The sequence below is a fragment of the Equus caballus genome, chromosome 2 (assembly GCF_041296265.1).
Source record: "Equus caballus isolate H_3958 breed thoroughbred chromosome 2, TB-T2T, whole genome shotgun sequence".
NCBI lineage: Eukaryota > Metazoa > Chordata > Mammalia > Perissodactyla > Equidae > Equus > Equus caballus.
Genome location: NC_091685.1, coordinates 76,854,455 through 76,875,358, shown reverse-complemented (window position 1 = coordinate 76,875,358; position 20,904 = coordinate 76,854,455). Strand labels below are relative to the sequence as shown.

The 20,904-nt window shown below is 36.6% G+C and overlaps 1 protein-coding gene across 10 annotated transcripts in view; it reads right to left on the bottom strand.

Moving 5' to 3' along the window:
• Positions 1 to 20,904, bottom strand: part of MARCHF1 (membrane associated ring-CH-type finger 1) — a 763,974-nt gene that overhangs the window by 385,507 nt on the left and 357,563 nt on the right. The window contains exon 1 of one of the 10 annotated variants that reach the window (XM_023636355.2): positions 9,346 to 9,465. The exons of the other annotated variants lie outside the window; for them this stretch is intronic. Coding sequence (XP_023492123.1) covers positions 9,346 to 9,409 — 64 coding nt within the window. The 5' untranslated portion in view covers positions 9,410 to 9,465. Of the gene's footprint in view, positions 1 to 9,345; positions 9,466 to 20,904 lie in introns of those variants that run through there. 10 annotated transcript variants of the gene reach the window in all.

Below are 20,904 nucleotides of genomic sequence, written 5' to 3'. Positions count from 1 at the left end.
GAATAAATTTAACCAAAAAGGTGAAAGACCTACACACTGAAAACTATAAGACATTACTGAAAGAAATTGAAGAAGACATAAAGGAAGGGAAAGATATTCCATGCTCATGGATTGGAAGAATAAACATAGTTAAAATGTCCATGTTACCTAAGGCAATCTATAGATTCAATGCAATCCAATCAGAATCCCAATGACATTCCGCATGGAGATAGAACAAGGAATCCTAAAATTTATGAGGAACAACAAAACACCCAAATAGCCAAAGCAATAATAAGAAAAAAGAACAAAGCTGGAGGCATCACAATCCCTGACATGAAAATATACTACAAAGCTATAGTAATCAAAATAGCATGGTACTGGCAGAAAACAGACACACAGATCAATGGAACAGAACTGAAAGCCCAGAAATAAAACCACACATCTATGGACAGCTAATCTTCGAGAAGGGAGTCAAGAACACACAATGGAGAAAGGAAGTCTTTTCAATATATGGTGTTTGGAAAACTGGACAGCCACATGCAAAAGAATGAAAATAGACCATTATCTTACACCATGCACAAAAATCAACTCAAAATGGATTAAAGACTTGAATGTAAGATCTGAAACCATGAAACTCCTAAAAGAAAACATAGGGAGTACCCTCTTTGACATCAGTCTTAGCAGTATCTTTTTTGAATACCATGTCTACTCAGGCAAGGGAAACAAGAGAAAAAATAAACAAATGGGACTTCATCAGACTAAAAAGCTTCTGCAAGGCAAAGGAAACCATGAACAAAACAAAAAGACAACCCACCAGGTGGGAAAAAATATTTGCAAGTCATATATCTGACAAGGGGTTAATCTCTAAAATATATAAAGAATTCATACAACTCAACAACAAAAACACAAACAACCCAGTCAAAAGAATGGGCAGAGGTGGGGCAGGCCCCATGGCATAGTGGTTAAGTTTGGCATGCTCCATTTCAGTGGCCCAGGTTCACAGGTTCGGATCTTGGGCATGGATCTACTCCACTCTTCAGCCATGCTGTGACAGCAAGCCACATATAAAAAAAAGTGGAGGAAGATTGGCACAGATACTAGCTCAGGGCTAATCTTCCTCAGCAAAAAAAGAAAAAAAATAGGCAGAGGATAGGAACAGACATTTTTCCAAAGAAGATATACAGAAGGTCAGCAGGCACATTCAAAGATGTTCAACATCACTAATTATTAGGGAAATGCAAATCAAAACGACAATGAGATACTATCTTACACCTGTCAGAATGGCTATAATTAACAAAACAAGAAATAACAAACATTGGAGAGGATGTGGAGGAAAGGGAACCCTCATACACCACTGGTAGGGATGCCAACTGGTACAGTCACTATGGAAAACTTAAAAATAGGAATACCATATGTTCCAGCCATCCCACTACTGGGTATTTATCCAAAGAACTTGAAATCAACAATTCAAAGAGGTTTATGCATCTCTGTGCTCATTGCAGCATTATTCACAATATCCACGCCACGGAAGCAACCCAAGTGCCCATCAACAGATAAATGGATAAAGATGTGGTATATATACAATGGAATACTACTCAGCTATAAAAAGACAAAATTGTCCCATTTGCAACATGGATGGACCTTGAGGGTACTATACTAAGTGCACGAAGGCAGACAGAGAAAGACAAAACACCGTCTGATTTCACTCACATGTGGAAGATAAACAAACACACGGATAAAGAGAACAGATTAGTGGCGATCAGAGGGAAAAGGGGTAGGGGAGGGTGAAAGGGGTAAAGGGCCCCAGATGGATGGTGACAGATAAAAACTAGACTATTGGTGGTGAACATGATGCAGTCTACGCAGAAACTCATACATAATAATGTACACCTGAAATTTACACAATGTTCTAAGCCAATATGACTTCAATAACCACCTGCCTCTTAGATAACTTAGTTTCCCTTTGTGTATGCTAAGTTACTTTTAGTTTGTAATTATTTCTCTTAGTTTTCAATTTCATATCTGGGGACTAAAAATTGCTTTGTAGTTATTATAGTTTCTTAGAAGGAAAAGAAACACATGATTTAACCGTTTTTATTTCTGTTGACTACTATCAAAATTCTAAAGGTATAGTAATATTGCCCAATGCAGATGTCTCTATGTTCATCCCCAGCCATCACTAATCACTACTCTCTCTCTCTCTCTCTTTTTTGGTGAGGAAGATTGGCCCTGAACTAACACCTGTGCCAATCTTCCTCTATTTTGTATGTGTGCTGCTGCTACAGCACGGGTTGCCGAGTGGTGTAGGTCCGCACCCAGGATCCAAACCTGCAAACTTGGGTCGCTGAAGCAGAGCACTACAAGCTTCACCACTACACCACCAGCCGGCCCCTTCCTCTTGATTACGTTTTGCTTTTCACCATTCTACCTAGTTTCTTTGCCACAGTGTGTCTTTCTGTTACAGCACAATGCAAACCTACATAAGGTACAAAATCAAAATCTAGCTATAAAAATAAAGGCATAAAACATACAATAATGGCATTTTAAACTAAATAACCAATGCCTTAAAATGGTATTACATGGTGCATTTTATGTTTTAATGGTTCATTAGCAATATTACTGTCAAATCAGATAGTATCATTAGCTACATTTTTTTTCATATTAAGAAGCAAATGCTTCGAGGTTAAATTAATTGTAGCTGTCCTGATACCGTACAGAGAGCACATGTATTTTCATTAGAAAGAACAGTCTTCTAAGAATTTGCTCATGTCTAGTACTGTCAGACTTTGTGGAGCAAAAATTTTAATTCCTTACATTTATGAAATTTACAATCAAGTTAGGGAAACAACACAAGTTAGTGAAAAAAGTCATGTATGATTAATTGCCAGGTATTTTAGTCGAGATCATAAGCACAAAGGAAATTAAAGACTGATCAAGGAGCGCCTGTTTCTCAGGAAAGGGTTTATGTAAACAACATGAGCTGGACTTAAAATCATGTACACGATACAGCTAAGTGTTGAGGAGAGAAGACATTCTAAGCAAAACAAACAATGAGAGTAAAGACACAGAAGAAAGCCTAAGTACAGCACGGGATTGTGCAATAGGGAGGAAAAGTGGAAAATAAAAGTAAACAAGAAGAGAAGTCCACAATTAAAGGAGCAGTCAGCAGCAGCTTGGAAATACCATGGAAACTTGAGCAAGTGAAATGGCGAAACACTGAAAAAACAAAGATTAGAATAATGGGTTGAAGACTGTGAAAGCCAAAAATCAGAATCAGCACGTCCAGGGGAGTGTGAATGAAGAGTAAGATGTAATCCTAGAGCCATGTGACCCGTTCATGGGCTCTATAAGATGCGAAATATGAAGCTCCCGTAGTACATGCTATGATGCTTAACTATTATGAACGATTCCTTAGGGGAGGAAAACATACTAGTTTATAGGGTTATTTGGATTATATGTGTGTACATTTATTAAAAGTGCATTTTAAAGAAATAGATCTAAAGAAATCGATTTCTCCTTGACGTTAGAAGGAATCTCACCTCAGTGTCAGTTCTGTACAAGGGAGGCAGTGAGCCTAGTGACTTTTAATTAGAGACTACTACGGTTACTGCAAAAGCATGAGAAGTCATATTCTTGGACAGTCAAGTCATGTAGACTGAACAGATTAGCTATCAAAGAAAAATAATAAAAGTACATAGACATACTACCTTACCCACTTTGATGGTATTCTGAAAACGGAGTTAAACTTCAACTGAAACATTAGATGAAATGAGGAAAATTGATCTTAACAGAGGCAAAAAAATAAAAGGAGATAAAAGATAATTACTTCTGAAAATAGGCTACTGTATTTGCACTTGTCCTTAACCATAGCTGTAATTTTGTCGTTAAGTCTATCTATCAGCAACTCCCACTCTTCCTCTGCTGCCTTTCAGCAAACCCTTGTCCTGAACTCTCACCTATGAAGCAGGCCACAATCTAGATGCGAAGAACCATGAACATAGATATAAGCCTGTGTTAGAGATAGAAGAGTTAAAAATATGCCTACTTAAGTGAACAGGATTCTTCCTTGTGGAGAATACACAGGCCAAAACTAAAACCAAAGCCAATACCAGGAAGAAAAGTACAGTCTTGGCAAATAAGAGAGAGAAAATCTGCACGACTGACTGAAGGTAGTCCTGAAATGAAGGCTCCAAGGGAGCAAGGGCTGGAATCTGGGAACTAAGAAAGAGAGAGCAAGAGAAAAAGTAGAAACATAAAGCAGAAAGGCGACCAGGATAATTGTCAAAGGCAAGTACTGCAGCTCACAGCTTGCTTTCTGGATCCTGCCTGGGTAGGTTGTGTGGATAAGACAGTTGGCTTTAAAGATCTAGGGGCAGCTTAGATCAGCCAAAAGTATTATTTAGGAAAGAAGAGTTGGACTCATGGCTGTAGCTTCCCCAATGCATGCTATTTCAACATGTTATAGCTAGAGGTACTTTAGGATGATATTGTCATAAGCAGACAGTCCCCAGGTTACTATTTCAAAATATGCTGCATCCTGTGAATTACAGGAGTCACCACTTATAAAATGTTTCCTGACGGTGTTTCCTCTTTTTCGTTTCATCATATAATTTAACAGTTATAAAGGACAGGACATTTCTTAAATCTTGGAAAATGGTCTTTAGTAGCAACAGAGACTCTACTGATCTCTTACCTCTTTAAGACTCCATGAAAACCGCTTACTTTTCCCTAAATAAACATTAGGACATGAGAAACATATTTGAGTTTGACCCTCAAAATACAAAGTCATGTCTTCCATCTCCTGCATAAAAATCGAACACTGTTTGATACTGTAGATTTTCTTTGTGAGAGGTTCTTTCACACATTTTTTTATTCTTTCTTTATCCTATAGAATCATGTGCACTGTAGAAAATGCTAACCCAAAGACATGGGGAACCTCTGTTAGGGTAGAACTTTCTCATATCATTTTTCTAACATTTACTCTGGACTCTAGCGCAGATGTTCTGTACTAACTTCTAATTGTGTTACCTCAGCTCTTTGGGCTATGAGGGATCCCTGAACAAAGAAGAATTAAAGTGCCTAAAAATTAAACACATATTACATATGAGACTGAGTTATTAAGAGGAAAATGCAGATTATGTTTCTCAACATTCTCACCATACAACAAATACAGAGTCTGTAATAAGGTGCATAGTTGTGTCAATGAAACAGGCACCACTCTACCTATGTAGTAATTATTATCTAGCTCAAATACTGTGACCAGATATAATTTGCATATCATCTAAATAGCTATGCGGCTGTAATCTGCTTTGAGAAAGTACAAAAGGCGATGGTGTGTGAAAGACACAACCTCTACCAGCTACCTCCTTAGTCTTTTATTACAGCACACTGCCAAGTACAATTGGTGGAAATTGGAGGCTCCTTCTGAAATTTTTCTTCGGGACACAGAATTGCCAGGGGAGCAGCAATGAGTTTACTTTTTGAAAATTTGGGTCAAGAATAGAGACAAATAAGTAAAAAGAAGAATGTGAATCAATTCTTTTTTATCAGGCTACAAAAGCTGAAAATTACAAAGAGGAAGAGGCAGAGAAATGAAGGGGAGTAAGTTAACAATGTCACATCCACTGGGAATTCAAAAGTGGTCTTCCATCTGCCTACTTTTTAACCTCGAACTTCTATCTTCTTAGCTTTGCCCCTGTATTTGGAATGCCTCCCTCTACTTTCCTACTGCTTGTCAGAATTCCACCGCAAGGTTCCAAATAAACACTACATTCTCTGTGACACTTTCTCTCATCTGACTCAAAAAATAAATCTTTTTAGTATACAGCATGCATTCCTGTTGGTGAGTCATTGTGGCCAATGTGTTATAGTGCAAACATCTCAGGATGTGAAGCCAGACTTGGATTAATTCTGCCATTGACTTGCTGCGTGACCTTGAAAAGTTATTTAAGCCTCAATTTTTCTTGTGTAAAATGGCAATGATGCTACCTATTTCACTGGGATATGGGGGAGTTTAAATAAAATGAAACATGGAAAATGCTGAGCACAGTGTTTAGTACATAATACATTCTCAATGATTTTTAGTTCTCTTTACTTCTATCTCTGTCTCTGGTTTTCTTCTCAAATCAACAAAAACATAATAGCAATGTTATAGCTTAGATACCAGGAACTCATCAGGTTCCTATTAAATCTATAATCAATAGTAAACTACCATCAATATACATTCATATACTCAATGCGTTCTATCAGATGTCAGCCAACTATAGCCTGCGGGCCAAATCCAGCCCACTGGCTGTTATGTTTAGCCTACGAGCTAAGAATGGCTTTTACAATTTCAAGTGACTACAAAAAAAATCAAAAGAAGAATAAGATATAAAGTTGAAATTTCAGTGTTCATGAATAAAGTTTTATTGGAACAAGTTCATGCTCATTTATATATTTATTAGCTATGGCTACTTTCATGCTACAATGGCAAAATTGAGTAGGTAAGACAGAGACTGTATGGGCCACAAAAGCTAAAATGTTTACTATCTGGCCCTTTACAGAAAGTTTGCTGATCCCTGTCTTAGATTAATAACAATAAATAAATAAATGAATCAGAATTATTCATGAGCAAGCTAGCATCCCAGACTTTGATGCTAATTTCCTGAAGGCAAAAATCACTGTAGCTCTAACAATACTTTTGTATATAATAAGCCCCTAACCAGACACTTTTAAATATATAAGGAAATAATTTGAAAAGGGCATAGGTCCTCTGAAAGGTAAATTATTTCTATCTTTCATTTATTAAAATTTCACTTAAAATACAGTCGGGAATTATAGTTCTTGCAGAAATCACAAAGAATACAAAGATATTATACTTAAATTCCCAAGAAATTCAGAATTTTATAAAAGTCATATTAAAGCTTGACATAAACCCAAATATTTACGTGGTAGGTTAAAGAATTCAGCATTTAAAGTTACATATCTAAAACTTTCTTGCAAGATTGATATAGTAAATTTCACTCAGTCATTAAAAAAGCAGAATCAGAAGGAGTGAAATATAATGAAGTAGCATTTAGAGATGCTTAAAAACAGTGCTCCCATTTGTCCCTGCATGCTGTTAGGTAAAAATAAAACGCATATTCAAAAAGATTGATAGGCACACACAATGTTCTTTCCTTTCTAGAAGAATTTTAGCAAGCACATTGTCTTGACAAGTTTTCTTCTTTTAAAAATAAACTACAGCCGTGATTTTATTTATGGCTATCACATATTTCTTCATAAAAATTTAAAAATCTAATAACCAATGTCTTAAGTTAGTGCTTCTAAAACTTGAATGTGCATACGAATCACAGAGGATCCTGTTACAAAAGCAGGTAGTGATCCAGTAGCTCCCCGGTGATGCTGATCATACATTGAGTAGCAAGGTCTGAACAATACTGGCTTCTAAAACAGACAAAAAACAGCCTGGCCTTGCTTGAAAATGTATAATTTTATCCCCTGTGCCTTGTATAAATTCAGAATAAAATTCCTTCCTTTGGTGCTTGACTTGGCGATTTCAGCAAACTATTAAGTTGGGATTTAAAAATGTTCATTCTTTTATAAAATTAACAACTTTTTTCCACATTCAGAAAACCATTCCAGGTTTGAGCAACATTCTTTGTGTTCTTCTACAGCCCTCAGTTCTGTCCACATCCATTAATTTTTTTTTTATTGAGATATAGTTAACATATAACATTTTATTAGTTTCAGATATACAACATAATGATTCTATATTTGCATATATTATGAAATGATCACCACAATAGGTCTAGTTAACATCCATCACGTCACAGTTAAAAGTTTTCTTTTCTTGTGTTGAGAACTTTTAAGATCTACTCTCTTATCAACTTTCAAATATACAGTACAGCATTATTAACTATAGTCACCATGCTGGACATTACATCCCCAGGACTTATTTATTTTACAACTGGAAGTTTGTACATTTTGACTATCTTCATCCACGTTGCCCACTCCCCACACCCTACCAGCAATCTATTCTCTGTTTCTACGAATTTAGGATTTTTGTTTATATTCCATATATAAGTAAGATCATACACTATTTGTCTTTCTCTGTCTGACTTATTTCACTTAGCACAATGCTCACAAGATCCATCCATGCTGTCATAAACAGCAAGATTTCCTTCTTTTTTATGGCTGAATAATATTCCATTGTGTATATACAGCACATCTTTTTTATCCATTGTCCACTGGTGGACACTTAGGTTGTTTCCATACCTTGGCTATTGTAAATAACGCTGCAATGAACATGGGAGTGCATATATCTTTTCGAATTAGTATTTTCTTTTCCTTCTTTCTTTTCCTACTTCTGGATAAATACCCAGAAATAGAATTGCTGGATCATATGGTAGTCTATCTTTAACTTTTTGAGGAACCTCCATACTATTTTTCATAGTGGCTGCACTAATTTACATTACCACCAAGAGTGCACAATAATTCCCTTTTCTCTACATCCTCTCCAACACTTGTTATCTCTTGTCTTTTAGGGGGTGAGGTGACATCTCATTGTGGTTTTGATTTGCATTTCCCTGATGATTAGTGATGTTGAACATCTTTTCTTGGGCTTGCTGGACATCTGTATGTCTTCTTTGGAAAAATGTCTACTCAGATCCTATATCCATCTTTTTTCATCGGATTGTTTGTTTTTTTGCTGTTAAGTTGTATGAGTTCCTTACATATTTTGGATATTAACCTCTTACCAGATATACAATTTCCAAATATTTTCTCCTGTTTGGTAGGTTGCCTTTTCATGTTGTTGATGGTTTCCTTTGCTGTACAGAAGCTTTTTAGTTTGATATAGTCCCACTTATTTATTTTTGCTTTTGTTGGTTTGGATTTTGTGTCCCACTACATTTCTTATTTGTAGGAAAATATAGAAAATTTGGACAATAAAGGTGAAATGTAAGTATGTTTTCATTGGTTGTTACTAAAATTTACTTATGAAGAGAGAGAATGTCTAAAAAAGTTTATGAATGATAGCCTTTGTCCTAAAGACCCTCCTAATCCTTATTGAACATTAAGGGAAAATCAATCTTTGAGAAAACCACACTGTACTGAATAAAAATCTAGTAGACAGGCATAACTCCCCAGAATGATCTAATGATCTTATAACAATCTCTGTCACATAATATAGGGGAAAATCTTTATAGATTCTGCTTAAAAAAAAATTTAGTGGCTCTCATTGCCTGAGAAATGAAGCCCACGTTTTTTAGTAGAACATATAAGTCCTTTGGGATCTGACTCCCCCTGGTCTTTGTATTCTCTTATTACTCACTCATTCACTCCACATGCCAGTCTCGTCAGTCACTATGCTGTGTTTCTCACCTCTGTGCCTTTGCATATGCCATTCCTTGTCTTGAATGCTCCCATTTAACTGTAGAAGTCTCATTCACTGTCCTTGAAGATCTAATCTAATGATTCCAGTGGGAGTCAGATGGTTTTCCTTATATCCTCACTATTCCTCTGTTACAGCACTTATGTCATTGCTGGAATTATTTGCTCACAATAGATTATGAGCCTCTCTAAGATAAGAATATTCTAGTCATGTCTATTTTCTAGTGCCAAGAACAGTGTATTACGATAGACACTTAATAATCGATGAAAACACAAACTCTAGACATTCAAATATTTTGGACATAGATGTCAAAAGTCTGCTCAAAAATTGTCATGGGGAGAAAGAGATAAGGAGACATGATGATCAATGCAATGTGGTATCCTAGATTGGATCCTGGGACATAAAAATAGACATGAGCAGAAAAACGGTGAAATCTTTAAAAACAGTCTGTAGTTAATAGGATAGGATCAATGTTAATTTCTTAACTTTAACAAAAGCAATATGTAAAAATTACAATTATGTAAGATGTTCAGTTAGGGGAAGCTAGGTGATGAGTATATGACAACATTCTATCAAATCCTCATAATTTTCCTGTAAATCTGAAATTATTCCAAAGTAAAAAACCAAAGGAAAATTCTGCTCAAGTCATAGTTATAAGACAGATTTCTTCAACTCATTCCGTTATTTGACAAATATTTGTTGAAGATGTCTACCATATCATAGGGGCTCAAAAATATTTGTTGAATGAACTAGTGTCACATCAATAACACAGGATCTGATAACACTCTACCTTGGAAATCCCATAGTTAAAGTCACTATTGAATTAGCCAACAAAGGAAGCCAGTGCTGTTGCCAGAAAGCTGCAGAACAGAAGTAGGTCTTTATCTCACTAGTAAATTATTACTAAGATTTGCACGTTAGTTAACTGTTCCATTGAGCAACAAATAAAGATGATATAAGGAGAACATTTTCTATAAGGGCAACAAAATAAGGAAAATGTCAGTAAAGTAGACCAAATTCAATACAAAATTTTAATATATGATCCACATATTATTTTAAGTAAATAGTGTAATTTATGTGTTGGGACAATGGATAAGCGATTTTCAGGGAAATGAACAAATAGATATGGAATGGCAAAATGACTTTTTATAGTAAATATCTGCATAAGCATTTAAATAGTATGTTTATCGTTCCATGTGAAATAGCCGCTATAAATTTATGTCTTCATCAAAGGATTTCAAAACTGCACATACTGGGATGGTTGTATATTTAGCCAAAATAAGCTAAGAACTCAATCAACAAGAACCCCTGATGCTCACCCATATCATTTATCCCAGAATATTTATCTATCTTATTAGAAAACTCCAAAAATGATTATTTTCCTGCAAATACAGAAACTTTATGTGACTTTTATTACTTAAATAACTATTTTCAACTGTTAAAGAATTGTATTAAGGTAAATAGAATTTGCTAATGTTTTAGCACACCTTTAAACTTGAATTTACCAACAGAAATTTCATAGTTACAGCTGAAAGTAGTTTTTCTTTAGAAAAAAAATATAGCTGTGTAACGAAACCATAGTACTAAATTCTAAATGATTTTTTAACCTCTACAATCATCAATGTACTATGACAAATTTCTTTCTGAAATTCTGTGTACATGTGTAGTGACTGTCATGAGAAATTAATCTTAGCAGTGGCTTTAGGGTTTCTTTTGGTTAAGTTCATGCAGTCTAACCAAACTAGCATGAAACTGAGTGGATGACAGTGTATTGCCCAGGAAGCCATCCCATTCACTGACATCAAATTTACTCTGAATATATGAAAATTCCTAGCTAGAATGCTCTGTTTTGCTGTCAAGAGCTTGGCTCTTTTTTGCCCCTCCCCCCTTTTTAGGATACTTTTTATTGTGTTGTAGAAATAAGGTTATAAGGGAGGAATAGAAAATATCAAATGGACAGAGCTTCCTCTTAAACATGTGCCAGATACAGTGTTAGGTACTTTACATATAAACTAAACTCTTGGTTTCCTTTATACCAAAACTTGCTCTTTTCCCATTGCTGCCAATTAAGGAAATAGCTCTTACTCTTCAATGAGCTGCTCAGGCCAAAAAGCATTGTCATTTTTTACTATTAGTATTTTACACCCCACTTCTTATGTAAGTAGATCAACTCTGCTTTCATTGTATACGGTGAATCTGACCAGCTCTCTGTACAACCTCAAGTATCACCCAGGAACTCATCTGTGTTATTTTTTTTCCCCAGAATCCTGTAACAGCTTCCTAATGGGTTCTCTGTTCAATTTGTGTTTCCCTACAGTTTATTCTCCACACTGCATGCAGAGAGCTTTTTAAAAACTAGAATAATTTCAATCACACTCAGAATGAAATAAAGTCTTACAATAGCTTGAAAGACTGTATGTCTGGCCCTTGGATACTTCTCAATTCCATCTTTTCCCTCACTGTGCTTCAGCCATTCTTGCTAGAATATTCCAGAACATTCCTGTCTTAGGGCCTTTGCACAGAAGGATCTTCCTCCAGATTTCTGCATGTCTAATTCTCTAATTATCTTGAGATGTTCAAATTTTGCCTTTTCTGACAGCTTTAACCTGATTATTCTATTTAAAATAGCAAACTTTCCCTTACTCAATTTCTTTCCAATCACTTTCTCTCTTCTTCTGTTTTGTTTTTTCCATGTACTCACCACCTGACTTAATACATAATTGTTTGTTTGTTATCTGTCTCTCCCCACTAGAAACTTAAAGCTCTGATGACTTCGTTAGGGACTTTCTTAGGGATAACAAAGTTAAGGCCTCTGTTAGTTCACTACTGTATATCCAGTGTCCAGAAGCTCTCATAGTAGGTAGTAAGCATTTAATAGACAATTATTAGGTTTTTAAATTAATGAATGGATGTGTTCTCTTTTGATTCTTATACATACTTACAAGTTGTTTCCTTGTCCATGTAAGATATTAACTATTTTACATACTGAGCAAAACCTGGGATCACACAACATAAAACAGATAAAATTTAGCGTTTGTTATGATAAAAGTAATATTCAGTCAATTTTAAGAAGATTTTCTTCATCCTGTTTTTTTGCTTTATCTTATTTATGCTGCTTAGTGACCTAAGCTCATCTTTTAAAGTCTACTGTAGTCTATAATCAGCTGAAATTATTGCAAAAAGGAGAGCTCACTCTCAGAATGTTCTGTTTCATTTTACCATGCACAAAATCTCCCAGTCGTCTCAGACTATTTGGAATGACTTGTTTTGACCAATGGAAAATAGTGAAAGTGACATTCTGGGAGTTCTGACTCCAGACTTTAAAAGGATTTACAGCTTCTACTTTCACAAAAAGGGAACCCGTCTGCCATGTAAAGGAGTCTAGGCCATTTTATCACAGGAGAAGTAGAAATAATGTGGAAAGAGAAAGGCCACATGAAGAAAAACTGTGGCTCCCCAGCCAACTGCCAGCACCAAGACCCCAGATGTGTGGATGAGGTCCCCTTGGAATCTCCTCACCTTGCTGATCTGCCCCATGCAACACCACATGGAACAGAGAAGGGCTGTCCCTGCCAAACTGTACTCAAATACCTGATCCTCAGAACTGAGCAAATACTCATCATGGTTGTTTTAAGCCAATAAAATTTGGAGCGGTTCATTCAGAAGCCATATTAGTCTTCTCAGGCTGCCAAATACCACAGGCTGGGTGGCTTAAACAACAGAAATTTGTTTTCTCACATTCTGGAGGCTGGAAGTCCAAGAGGAAGGTGCTGTCAGGGTTGGTTTCTGGTGAGACCTCTCTTTCTGGCTGGTAGATGGCTACCATCTCACTGGGTCCTCACATGGCCTTTATTCCATGTGTGTGGCGAGAGCTCTCTGGTATCTCTTCCTCTTCTTATAACAACATTAATCTTATTGGATTAGGGCCCAACTTTACAAGCTCATTTAACCCTAATTATCTCCCTAAAGGCCCTATCTCCAAATATAGTCACATTGGAAGTTTTGATTAAAACTTACGAACTTTGGGGGATGCAATTCAGTCCACAGAAGCAATAAGAGAAAACTTATACACTCATCTATAGAATAGTTGCTAAATAACAATTACTCAATCCCATTTTAACTTCCCATATAATAAAGATGCACATGCTCTCTACTGAGCATTAATAGTCCTAGGGAGGACTAAAAATGTGACATTACTATTTCTTATATTTAAAATGAGTATAATGCTTTCATTTAAAAAGATAAAAGTCAAATACAGTCATGTGCCACATAATGACATTTTGGTCAGTGATGGACCACATATACGTTGGTGGTCCCATAAGATTAGTACTATACAGCCTAAGTGTATAGTAGGCTATACCATCTAGGGCTGTGTAAGTACACTCTGTGATATTTGCACAATGATGAAATCACCAAACAATGCATTTCTCAGAATGTATCCCCATCATCAGAGATGCATGACTGTATTTTTCTACCATTTTTAATATGTGAAACTGGCTGAGTACCACTGATTTTTAAATCACTAGTTTACTTAAATGGATGCAAAAAAAAAAATAAAGTTATATGGTATAGCATCACTAGACCATTCACTTAAAACTTGTCATGTGCTACCCTTCCCCACAACTGGTCTCTTGTTCTAGCACAGTTTGCCATTAGCTGGAGCAGCATTACATGATCAAAGGGACACTTAACTGGCATGGTCAAGAAACTTGCTTATTGTCCTTTCTTAGCAAATGCCAGGACTATTCTCTGATCTAAAATTTTATGTAACTTCTCTTTGACTCCTTTTCCCCAAAGTTTAAAAACACTTCTCTGACACAGTGAAGTTAAGGTACTACTGCACTGAGGGCAACCGTTCTAATTTTCCTTAGCATCCTTGGAACTCCATGATGAAAAGCTGTAGCTAGCAGAACATATTATCATTTGCTAGAAGAGAATAACTCACTGTTTCACCATGCTCTAGTGATTTACATTTGTGCCATTCGTTTTGCTGTTATGACCCAGTTTTCTGAGGGCAAAATGGAAAATTCTAACATTCCTTTTTACTTCTAAATTAAGAAACACTCAACTGTTAAAATGTTTAAAATGTGATTTATACGAATCTGTAAAATAGGACATTTTAAATCTTAACACTAAATATAACTTGCTAGTTTCTATGCTAAATTTTACCCTTTGTATTAGTATTATAATTTAGTATTTATGTTAAATTTTACCTACGTTAGATTTCTACAAAAGGTTTTCAAATATTTTCACTCAAAAAAGCCAGTCACCTTTGAGAATTGGGAGAACCTGCACTTAACAGACTCATGCTTAGTCTAGGTGATCTTAGAAACCCAAGGTTCAAGTTGAAGTCATTTGGGACCGGGAATGTTTTCCACTCAATTAAGGAAACAAAGGTATTCATTCATTCACCAAATAGTCATTGTACATCTTCATTATGCCAGGCCCCGTGCTAGACGCTGACCAGCAATAAGATGAGTTGGGGAGGTAGGAGAGGGGCTGTGGCTGACTACTTATACAGAGTGGTCCAGGAAGGCTTCAAAGTGAACGTGGCTGGATAAGAAAGATAAAGCAAAATGTTTTCTATGCAAATTCACAGGTCCACATCCCCTAATTAACTGATGTAGAGAATAATTTAAAAATATGCTATGACTGTGACCTAAATTTGAACAGCGGGTAGTTCATTGTGTACATACTGTGTACTATAAATGTGAAGAAAAACGTTCTGCTTAGGCATTCAAACGTAAATAGCATAAAAGAAGAAACTGTCTAAGGCATAAGGTATAAACATTTCCAATCACCTTCATTTTAAAATTTTATACACTATAGTAATATATTACGGAAAAGATGTTTTTGGCATCCTAGCAAAGAATAGTTTATAAAGATTTTACTATAGATTCAAATCTTGTAAAAATCCTGTACTACATTAAGAGAACAAGCAATTTAAAAGTAATTTTTAATGATTTAGAGCTTAGAATTTTATTTTGCTTCTTTGGTAAAACTTTAATGACTTTCATACAAGGATATGGCATCTGGTTTGATCTCTCGAGATAAATACTCTGAGCAGTAGAGCCTGTATACTCAAAAAATTCTAAGAAAATCCACAATTATTTCCACTCAACAGGAATTCCTACAGGACATCGTATTTCTCTACAAAACCTTGTACTTCAAAACATTTGGATCAGAATAGAACCATTATGTTATTCAGGAACAACAATTTTAATGGGATAAAAGTTCCCAAAAAACCCTCACTAAAGTGAATATATAAGGTATTATTGACTTTAAAAAAAACTTACATACACCAATTCATTGGTTATATATCATCACTTTGAAATTGTGTTGTAGCCTGGTGCCTTAGTGTGCTCTGACTGCAGAGAGGAAACTAAAGCAAAGATGCTTCATCAGCATTAGAGATATATTTTTCTGGGAGGCTGCTAGTAGCTTTATAACCTGAAGAAAAATTTCTTTGGTTTTTCTTATGAAACAGCCCATATTGGTAACCAACTGAAAATAAAATGCCATGGGAATAGAAAATTGATGATATTTATTCTGGATATATTTTACTGCTCTCCTTGGTGAATTACAATGTACTGAGGGAAGTTTTGTGAGCCATGGAAAGGTGCAGCTACTTGCAAGAACATGCCAGAGATCTTCTAAGTTAAACCCAACATTTTCCAGAGATTATCAGTGAAGTGACTTGTGGTACTTGGTCTCCAAAAGATGGCTCTCCAATAAACCGTGTCTCCAGGTGTTCACACCTGTGTATTCCCTCCTCTTGAATCAGGACTTGATCTGTGATTGCTGTGACCAACAGAACAGAGCAGAATTGATAGGGTGTCATCTCCAGGTCTTTCAGAGGCCTTGGAGTTCCACTTCCTCTCTCAGAAGCCAGCTGCATCATAAGATGAGCACCTCTCTGAAACCGCTACGCTGTGAGAAGCCCAAGTCATGTGGAGAGACCCTGGAGGACGAGACACTAAGTGCAGACAGAAAGAGGCCAAGACTGTGAGCGAGGAAGTGCTTGCTGATATCCAGCCAAGCCAAACCTTTGGAAACTCTATCCCAGCTGAAATCAGACTGCAACTGCAAAAAGAGATGCAAGCAAGAACTTCCTAGCTGAGCCCAGGAAACCCCCAGAACTATGAGAGAGAACAATAAATTGTTGTTTTAGCCCACCAAGTTTGGGGTGGTTTGTTACTTAGCAACAAACAAGCAGAAGGCTCATCTAGGAACCCAGAGCTAGAGCAGGACGGCCCACCTCTCCTGAACTCCTGACCCTCCACAATGCCCTGCACCTGTGGTTATGGCTGCTTTCTCTGAATAGCTATGGTATTTATTATTACGAATAATCATCTGATGTTAAGCAAATACTGCTTTGTATTGTGAGCTGTCTAATTATGTCATTTTTATCACTAATGAGAAAGCAGAAAAGAACTACTTCTTTATCTTCAGGACTGGCAGAAACACATGACTCCCATATGCAGTAATTATTTAGAGATCACAATGATGATGTTTTAAAAAATGTTTCATTACTGTTAACTTAATAGGCAGTGAATGTAAATAATTATCTACATGCAGTCTGGTTAGGTGATGACAGAGGTTCCACATAGAGGGCCTGTGATAACCAGATTGCTGGGCTCCATCCCCCAGAGCTTCCGACTCAGAAGGCCTGAAATACGGCCCAAGAATCTGCATTTTTAACAAGTTCCCAAGGGCTGCTGATGCTGCGGGTCCAAGAGGACATTTTGAGAACTCTTAGGTTAAGATAATCCCAAAACCCTCTTCCCTAGGACTGTTAGTCCAAAAAAAATAAAATCAGGTAAAACTAAGTTTATCTACGATGCTTTTTATTCTCTCACCCTCTGCTTCTCTCTTTTGTGATTCCCTTTTCTATAACCCTCTCCACAGGCGGTGCCTTCAGGTTCATCTCTGCCTTCCTAGAGCCACTCAATGTAAAGTCTCTCACAGCTCTGACTTCCTCCAAACATACAGAAAATGCTAAAATCTCCCATTGCCTCAGGACTTTTGATTGAGAATATTGCATTAAATGAGCAACTTTGAGCTCATCCTGGGTTGAGATCATGCTGGTATTATTCTCGTATCAGTAGTGCCCAACAACATTGTGCCTGACATATATAGTTGGTACCCAACTGTTTTCTGGCAAAATTAAACAAAAAGTCAATCTAAACTGTGAATTACTGATAGTTTTGCTATAGTGTTACATGGCAAGGATTCTATACAAATATAAGAATTATGGCCAGCCCTGGTGGCCTAGTGGTTAAGTTCAGCATGCTCTGCTGTAGCGGCCCAGATTCAGTCCCCAGGCGCAGACATATACCACTAGTCTGTTAGGGGCCATGCTGGGGTGGCAGCTCACATAAAGAAAAGACAAAAAGAGGAAGACTGGCAACAGATGTTAGCTCAGGGCAAATCTGCTTCAGCAATAAATAAAAAGAAGAATTATGCCTGAGAACTGAAAAGGAATGAAACACCAATGTTAGATTTTCAAGTGGTTCAAAAAACATACATGTCAACAGACATTTATTAAGCACCTATGTTAAGTGGAACCAGAAAAAATGATGAATAAGATACAGCCTCAGCAGTCCAGGTACTTACAGACTAGTAGAAGACAAGTGAGAAGGATGAGATTTTGTTTCAAACTATGGAGATTCTAAGCACTCCGTTCAATCATGGAAAGGGTCTCTCCTGTTAGAGAGAGATGTCCAGACATAGTCCTGCCATTGTGCTAGACACACACTATTCTAAGCACTTTACATGTGTCAGCTCGTGAATCCTCATGATCACCCTATGTAGTACGGACTATTATTTTCAGCATCCCTGTTTCACAAATTAGGAAGCTGAGCCACAGAGAGCGTGTCAGTGGAACTCAGCTTGGGTGGTCTGGTTCCAGAGTCTGGGCTCCTTGTGACTAGGCTGCATTGCTCTCTGTTAAGGTAATGAGATAGTAAAATTTTAAAATAATTTTTTTTTTTTGTAAATGGTCATTTATTTCAATTCATAGCTTTAGAAAGAAAGTTTTCTCCCCCTTTGTAGTAGAAGAGTGATATAGGTACATCTAGACTGTTACATAGCTCAGGTATTTTTAGGGATAAATGTTTAAACGTAGAGTATATGACTTTAAAATGCTGTAAAGTTACCACAGAAATAAAACAACAACAACAACAAAATAATACTGCCATCACTCTACCTTCTACCTATCTCTCTACCACCCCTGACTCTGCAACTGGGATGGGGAGCTTTGCTTTATCACTCAAAAAGGTGTCAAGAATAATGGTCTCAAGCTTAAAATTTAATTAAAATTTTAAATTAAATTTCTAATTTTTTTAATTTTTAGGATCATAACTCTTTATTGCCATTTGAAGAAGAGGTTGCTCCAGATTTCAAGTTTAAGTCAAGGAGGGGAGAAGCTGTTCTCCCTAGGGTCAATACCAACAGACTTTCTTGTGTTTCTAAGTCCCCTGGATCCCCATTGCCTCCACTGCCTCCTCTTCCAGTGTCTTTAGATGGGGCATACAGGTTTGTTCTAGAGCATCTTCCACTGATGTGTTCTTGGTGTCATCAATCCATGTTTCAGGGACAATGCCATCAGCTCTGGGAAATTCAGGTTTGGGGATAATTCTTCCTGATCTTGTGATGACCCATACCTCATCTCCTGCCTCAGTGAATCTCCACTCCACTTCAGTAGGTTTTCTCTCCACAGGAGCCACAAGTTTGACCTGGCAGTGGAGCAAGGGGGGTTTCGCTAGGGATCACGGTTCCCCGGTAATCCTTGATCTTGCCAATGTAGTGGTAAGCATGTGTTCAGCCCATCCAGGCCCACCCAGTTTCACTGCCAAATAGCAGCATTAAGAATCCAGACCCATCTCTTTCTTGACTCCACTCCTATTGTATATGACATTTTTATCAGAATAGTTGACACGTTCATCTCTAAAGTAGCACTGAATTTATAACATTTGCACTATTAGCCTGAAAAGACTATAACACTGTGCCATTAAACCAAGTTGATCTATGTCAGTTATCCCCAAATGGACAAGTTTAGGCATCTGAAAACCACATAATCAGAGCACATAACAATGAGTCTGCTTTGTTACTAAAGTTGCATATGTAACACAGACTGTGGTTGTCTCAATCCATAGTTTCTACATTTGACACCTAAGAATGTGTGCGTTATCTTTATGTGGGAAAGGACATACTTTCATTTGTGTTTCTCACAATTTTGAGTGTGATTTATAATATAGCAGGGACTGAGAGATGTTAGATACAATAACATAAAAATTATAAAATTTAAGTATATTTGCATTTGAGATTTGTGTTATTACCAACAGCTAATGTTATATATGTAGCTCTTGCAAAGTTATACCGATTTTGTTTCAAAGAGTTGAGATCATTAATATTTCAAAAGTTAAATTTATATCTAATTATACTAAAATTTGCTACAGTACACTAAGACAAAAATACCTAATCGTACTATTTATAAATTGCTGCTTCCAATGTAATTTCATAATGTGTTGTCTTCATAAACATAGTTATTTTGCATACAAGGGAGATAGTATTTCATTTTAATTAGGTTATTTAAATTCTCGACCATTAAGGAAAGCAGCCTAAGGGCATAAAGCATGTTTTTCATAGCTATAGGCTGTATCTTTTTACCTAATAAATAGAATGAAACTGAGCATCCAATTTCCTAATGCTTAAGCCTAATGACCGAAGCAATTCTTACATCGATAAACATATAATGAACATCTATGTGACATTTATTGGGCTAGATGTTCAGCATTCAAAGATGACTGTGAACTCAATAATTGTAAGGGTGATGGTGATAAACAATGCCTGGGCCCGTAACAGGCACTCAGTAAATATTTCTTGAAGATCGATAGATAAATGAATTGAAGTTAATATTTTAGAGCTCTTTCTATATGCCAAGCACCAATCTAAATACTTTCATGTATTAAAACATTTAATTTTCCTAATAGTCCTATTATTTTCACAATTTCCCAGACAAGAAAATTGGGCCTTAGTAGGGAAATAACTTCCCAGTGTCACACAGTGATCAAGGAACACAGTTGACATCAGAGCTCCAGCAGGAGAGTCAGACTTGCACGCAGCAAAGTCCACTAGAAACTGGTGTGATGCTGTGCTCAGGGACAGGTCAAAAGTGCTCTGACAGCAAAAAGGAGGAGATTTTCTGATTCTATAGAATTGAAACTATTTTACAGCTGGGTTTCCTTTTCAATTGGGGCTAAAAATTCAGCCACCAAAGAACAGGAAAAGCACATCAACGGTAGAGGGCAAACAGCAGCATAGTGGCATATTCACGCACTGATGAGCAGATCAGTAAGTCTCCAGCAATCAGAGAGGGAAAGACCCTAGTGAGACCTGGAAGGAGAAATGTCTTTTGGAATCGGATCTTTAAGGCACCTTGTGTACCATGACAGGCAAATTAGATTTACTAATAAGGCAGTGGGAAGTAATCAAAGTCACTTCAGCAGAGGAATGATATTGTCAAATTATCTTTTACTCAGTTAACC